Source organism: Spea bombifrons, chromosome 1 (assembly GCF_027358695.1).
Source record: "Spea bombifrons isolate aSpeBom1 chromosome 1, aSpeBom1.2.pri, whole genome shotgun sequence".
NCBI lineage: Eukaryota > Metazoa > Chordata > Amphibia > Anura > Pelobatidae > Spea > Spea bombifrons.
The window spans coordinates 36,598,493-36,605,632 of NC_071087.1; the positions used below are offsets into that span (position 1 = coordinate 36,598,493).

The window sequence follows — 7,140 nt, forward strand, 5'->3', positions numbered from 1 at the left end:
ACATAAGCGCCAACCTTACTTAGCACAGCACAGTGTATACGGTACTTTTGCATGATAGCAATTTGTATACCTATGAAAAATTCACAGCAATAGTCTCTCCTCTATGGGGACAGACCAAGTCTGTTAAAAAAAAAACAAAAAAAAAAAACCACCAAATCATATCTGTAATCACGCCTTGCAGTACAGAGTAATAGGAACTGTAGTAGCTGCTCATTCTATACTAATCTATACTATTTTAAAAGTAAAAGTTATCTTACTTCTCTGCACCCTTACGAAGACTGTCGGAACCAATGTACAACAATCAGCAAGTGTCCGCCACCTATTGTCCATGCACTACGAGTTCCAAATGATAAAAGCCCTTTACTACCCCCAAACCCCTTAAGCAAGAAGTATTACAAATAGTAATATATAAGGGACGGAGGTGACCCTCTAGAACATAAAATTATCATCTGTGTGGGGTGATCTTATGCAAGGTTGCAAAAATATTTTATTTACTTATTTAAGGTTTTTTTTAACATATTAGCACATATAATTATTTTGTGTATGGTAGAAACCCTTGGTACTGAAGGGGTTAAGATAGCTGCTCCCATACTATACACATACAGCGAGGCATTGTTGTAACTGCATTTATTGATTTTAAGAAATCAAGCACAATATGAGGAGCTAAAATAAATTGGGTTTTAATACATATAGACGTGTGGTTATTACGCTCTGTAACAGTTGCATGGGTTTAGTTATCGCATCAGTATTAGGTAGGATACACATCCTTTAGTGTAAGTCAGTTATAGACGGTGTGTATGCATACATTGGAATAACTTACAGAAAAGTACGTTCCTCTGTCCATAGTACTAAGGATAGTAAACACACACCGACCTTGTGCAATAACCATTTTAGTGATAACAGAGATATTAACAAAATACACACAAAGCTAAAATATATGCTGTTGAGGAACCCAACATATTGAGAGAGGTAATTGTATGACTTATGAATAAAGTGTCTTAAAACTTGAAGATTTGACCATCTCACTTAAGCAGAAGTTTACAGACATCAAGACAATATTGTTCGGTTAACAACGTTTTATAAAAATGGGATTCTGAAGCAAGGTTTGAAATCTGATTTTATCCCCATTGTAGCCAATGGAATAACTCTGCTCTTTGGACCGTTGCATACCTTGTTTTGGTGACTTAGCACCAGAATCCCCTGTTATATATATATATATATATATATATATATATATATATAATCAATTATGGTAGGAACAAAACATGATTTAATGGCCATTATGAAGATAAGTGACGTGATTTAATAGTCATTGTGCCTAATCATGCGTGAATGTTTCCATTGTTTAACACAACGTAACTAGAGGGTAATTTCGTAGCATGTTCTCACTTATTACATTAACATTTATTTATAAAGCGCCAGCAGATTCCGTAGCGCTGTAATGATCAGTGGGATAATTTAAAGTCATACACAATAACAAATTAGTAGAAAAGGAGAAGAGGCTCCTGCTCTTGCGAGGTTACAATCTACTTGGTGATTGAGGGGGAATCAATATAGCAAATAGCCCTGAGTATTTAGATTAAGTTATTAGTTTATTAGTTGTTTCCTAAAGGTCATCTTGGGTATCCTTCTACCTCGCTGTGTAGTTGGAGTCTCTCTAGCTTTTTAATGTTAGTCTCTAGTTTTAAATGAATAACTGCCTAAATATAAATCCACAACGATCAAAACTGACTAAATTACTATACGCACTGACCATCATTTATGAAATATATTGCTGGCTATTATTTTTTCACCTTGTTATAAAGCTGTTAGTTTGTTGAGTTGCTAATATAATTTGTATGGACAAAATACACACAAATGTAATGACAAATCCTTCATGCCAGAAAACACTGATTGCAAAATGTAATTAATATTTCCTTAGTATTTCCTTTTTTTCAGATAATCTAAGGCTTATGTGTATTGCATTAAGCTGTTCATAGGGCCCTGTTAATATCCATATGCAAGATAAGGTTTCCCCAAAAAACTTAAAAAAGACTTGATTAAGCAACATACTAAGTATCTTTTAGAAACAGAATGCAAAATATAAAAAACTCACAAAGTAAATTGAATGGTTAACACTAAATTATATATTATCTTATATTAGAAATAGGTCTGTTTGCGTGTTTTTTTGACAGTGTAAACCTTTTTAGTTCATCATAGTAAGTGTATGTGTATGTATGACCCAAACTGGAATAAAATATCATATTTACCTTAAGATTAGTCTAAAGGCTGGGAAAATTATTTATTATTATAGGATTTGTGGTGTCAGCACTTTCATTTTTGGAGCTTGGAAATGTTAGGGCATTGGGTATGTGGCTGTAAGTCCAGTAATAATGTATTATATGGAACACTAATACTGCTGTTAATACAAGTTATTACTTATTTTTCATTTTTTGTTAGCATGAGTATCATGGCCTGTGACATAATAATGCATTTATGATTTGTTTACACTTTCTTCCTTGCATTCTTGTCTTGTATTAACATTAAAATCCTAGGCATGGTGCTTGAATGCAGAGGAATACATTTCTGTCAAAAGTGACCTTCCCTTGTCTGAATGATTATGAATTAGAAGTGACAATGGGAGAACTGTTTTTACTGAAATGACAGAGTTTGTTGCAAAATATTGTATTTTTCTTCAGAGAATTGTTTAAAATAATAATAATAATCATTATTATTATAATTATTATTATTATGTCATATTTAGATAACACCAAAAACATTTATTAATTTATTAATTTATTAATATACACCAGTAATTATTGGGAGGAAAGTGATGGTATTACAAAAAAATATCGAATGGAATGAAATGCGATGTTCACTTGTGTTGTATCCTCTTTTAGGGTGACTATGAGAAAGCATGCAAGTATTTTTCCCAGGCTTATGAGACAGCAATGCATCTTGGTGAAATAAAACTGATAGAAGAGGCCCAGGTTCATTACGGCATTGCGAAGGCTCACTGGATGATGTTGGCCATGAGTCGACTAACCGAAGCTGCAGACTACATCAGCATGGAGAGCCTGTACGCATGGAAAAATAACAGAACTGACGTGTTCAGTGACCCTGGGAAAGTCTGTAAGACTTAAGTTGTGAAACACGATAGTGCTGGGTACAATGAACTGGTTAAGCCATGTTCCATGTACTTAATTTCCATGTACTGGAGTGATGGCTTCTCCCTTACTGTTAGGTGTTTTTTGTTGTCCATGTCTGCTATACCTTCCTAGTTCATATTTGTATGCTTTTGTGTATTTATCCTCTGTTTTCATCTTATCTGGTTAGTTACTAAATCCTTATACTGAATCAGATGTTTTTGTGAACAATAGAGAAAATATTAAGAATGTTCAATGCAGGAGCCACTGTATGGAATGTGAGTGAATAAGAAAAAAACCTTTTCAAAATGTGTGATAAGTAGCTAGCTTAATCAACCAGAGCCATGATGGAACCTACAGTAAAGTACAACTTCTGGCCACTGACAGACATTCTTCAATCTGCCCTTCCCTTCGCACAGCAATGCCTCTCTCACTGGCTCCTCATGTCCAGGTGGACTCTGTCTTATCCCATTTTGTTGGCTCCCTTAGCCTTATACACAATCTTAATCTGTTAAATTGTTGCATTTTAAGTCATATATTCGTGATTAAAGTTTACTTTTATAAATGTTTCTTAGAAGGAATATGGAAGTATGATGAGTAAAGACACAAATATATATGATTTACCATTAATAAATATATTGTAGATTGGAATCCTGTTTTGTTTGCTAACGTGTCAATTGTATGTTTCCATGCCGTATAAAACTCATTAGTAAAAGCTCCATCTTCTGCCCTTGAACCTGTCTCTGTTTTCTCTGGTGACAAAAATGTAGCCTGATATGCATCTTTTATGTAAAAAGTTTGACTCGAACAGGGACGTATTTAACCCAGTAAATCACATCTCTCCCTCTTGTAATACGTTTCTATGTTTAATTTGCATCGTTCTTCATTCTAATCTATCTTCCATGTTCAGGAAAATGGAAAGGGATCCAAGAGCCAGTCCGGCTTTGACAATAGATCCATTACAAAGCCACTCTATATCTTTCTTGATAGGGTCATTCCTAAAATACTGCCGCTGTAAATTGCAGTGAGTTCTCGCCATATCAATAAATAATGTTGCAGTGACATATTAATAATATGTAAGGAATATATGACATGCTTTTTATTAGACAGTTCTGTTTTCTAAATTGAAAAGTAGTTTTTCATGTTCACCTGATTTTCTAAAAAATAGAATACTTAATTACAGATTCATAACCTTTTTAACATTTTTGTTTTTCAATTACGGGATACAGAATCTGATCTTTTTCATAAAGCAAAAAAAGTACATTATCAGACATCACAATACTCAACTTTAATGACTGTGCTCTGTTTATGCCTTTGCAAATAAGCTGCCAAAAATGTGTTTGCTGGTATGATTACAATGTCTCTGAATAATTATTTGGCACCAATACCTAGGTAATATTATGCTCCCTTTAACCATGACCATTTTAGGTAGGTCCCAGGTACATTAAAATGTAAAAATATTGGGATAGGAGGGGCAGATGTGAATTCAAGATATTGTGAAACCAGTAATGGAAGATATTTTTAGGGAATAGTGGGTCCTGGCACCTTGTGAGGCACAGATAAGGACACGGTGAAAGAATTATTGTCATGGCAAAGGATAATGATGAGGAGGAGTAGAAGAACAAAGTAGCAAAGGTTAAGTTGGTGGTGTTGGACTCCAAGAACAACTCAGTGCTGGTTGGTTGCACTTGTGGTAATATATATCTTTATTTGAAGACAGGTTGGTTTTTTAAATTTGTCTAATGTTTTCTGTGAAAAACAATTGAGAAAGAGGCAAGTGTTCATTGAGAGCTTATGGTGCAAATAGAAAGGAGAAACCAGGCTTTGTTCATTTGGATGCTATGGTGTTTGCTCCACATTCACCTTATTGCACCACAACATATTTTATGCACAAGCCTCATTGTGTCTTTTATTTAATTGTCTCCATTAAATGCATTTTTACATAAATGAAAAACGTATATGCAAAAAAAATCATGTTTGATATATTCCATTAGTAGTTCATAATAAATGTGTGCTCCTCAAATGCCTACAACCAGAACCTTACACAGTCAACCAAAGAGTTGGCTCCAATTACATTGTCAGAAATGTGCATAAATCTTTTCGCCCCAAACTTTTTTTGACGATACTAACAGAACTTCATGTTTTTTCTACATACAGGCTTTGATTGCGGAATATTTTAAACATTTGTCCACATGGCCTGTAGTCTCACTGCTTACATCTAATTAAGGAAACCTTCCAAAAATGAAGCTTAGCATTCAAGTAAACTTAATTAAATCAACAGGTGTATTGTTGTACTTTCTTGGAATGTAGTGGTCTGTGTGCCGTTCTGCTCTACATAGTATATAGTATAAGATGCAAAGATCTCGTGTTAGCTGCCGGTTAAAGGCGTACGTGCCCGCAGCTTGTGCGGAATGGAGTACACATGGTTAAACGCTGCATCTGAGGCAGTTTTCAGTTGACTTGTTATGTGTGGAGAGACTGGCTAATGACTTGTAGGTACTCACTGCTCAGGTCTCTCAGGTGGCTTCATTCGACCAGTTTCAGCAGAATGATGAAAAGGTTGAGATAAAATAAACTGACAGTTGCTACTCATGGAAGGCAGTAAGCAGTACCCCGGCAGCTGAGACCCTGGGAGCCCTCTTTCTTAAACAAAGGCTTTTTGCGCTGCAGTAAGCAATGAACTGAAAAAAAAAAGAAAGAACAGATTGGCAGCTGGTGACCGAGGGAGGAGGGAAAGTTTGGAAACTGGGATACATAGCAATTGTTGGCTAATTAGAAGCCATTCCCACCTACTTAATACCAAGCCATTAAACAGAAAATACACTTTTCATCTTTCTTTCACTGTGGCACATGACATTATACTTTAATCAATACTCTCCTACCGGCTGCCTCGCTGCCCACAAATGAATACATTGCAGTTCAAGAATGCAGTAATTGAGTTAAGATGGGTAGAAAAAAAAAAGCCTTGGCTTACACAGTCTCTCTCCTTTACTGAAGATACCAGTATAGGACTTGAAAAGCCCATGTGGAAAATCAGTATCCTGTACTGACAACTGGCACAGAGCGAGCGGTTATTAGCAGAAAGAGAGAATGCAGCCCTGAATCAGCCCACAGGAAAGCACTATGAACAATATGTATTAAGACCGATAAAAGCGCATATACAGAGTTTGACGGTATAATATTTGGGACTGTTTATTGTTTTTGCCCATTCACAGACAGGTTCCACTGAATTATTATTTTTTTCACAGTAGTCTTCGATATAACTATATAAAGTGTTTTCAATATATCGTGCGTTTAAGGGGGTTGAGCTTTCTACCCAAAAAATGTGAAATAAGTATACAGACCCTCTAGGGGCCATGCATGTTTTAACTGCAAATCCAATATTAAAAAGCCTGTAAGGTATTCCGCCTAAAACAACCAACTGAGTTTAGAATATGTAAATTTCCCATGTAAGGCTTATTTTACATTATAGTAAAATGGATTTTTTAGCATGTCCACATGTTGCTGGTCTTTTTTGGGAGAATTTATATTCAAAATGAATGCCAAATATTCTTCCCATTAGCCCGTTCATATAATTGTGAAGAAAGTCATATATTTTGTATTTAGTAGTGGTATATATTTTCCGGATAGGGTCATGCCAGACAGACATAGCAACTTGCATGACGTATGATGCGTAATGTAACTGCATGCTTCTTAGCCCAAAATGAGCACCAGCACCTAAAGTGTGAACTGTATGTACTGTATAGACCTTTAAACTGAAACCTAATTGTTTAGTCCTAAACTTAGCACTTCTTGCTCAGCAGACTTCTGTTTGTACTTATTTGAATGTATTCTGGTCAGACTAGGAGGGACTGAATTGGCATGATGTATGTACGGACACCTGCTGAAGTTGGGTGAGATCTCCTGCAGAAGCGCAAATAAAGCTACATGAGTGGCCCAGTTTGCTAGATGACCGCTCAGGGCCTGATTGTGGATTTGTCTGGAGCTGTCAAAGAGGGAAGAGTAGAGCTGAGAT

At 35.7% G+C, this 7,140-nt stretch overlaps 1 protein-coding gene across 1 annotated transcript in view; it reads left to right on the forward strand.

The window, feature by feature from the left end:
* The window catches only part of TTC29 (tetratricopeptide repeat domain 29), a 65,881-nt gene extending 62,479 nt beyond the window's left edge, over positions 1 to 3,402 (forward strand). The window contains exon 10 of the mRNA XM_053460732.1: positions 2,880 to 3,402. Coding sequence (XP_053316707.1) covers positions 2,880 to 3,122 — 243 coding nt within the window. The 3' untranslated portion in view covers positions 3,123 to 3,402. The remainder of the gene's footprint in view (positions 1 to 2,879) is intronic.
* Positions 3,403 to 7,140: the final 3,738 nt, after the last annotated feature.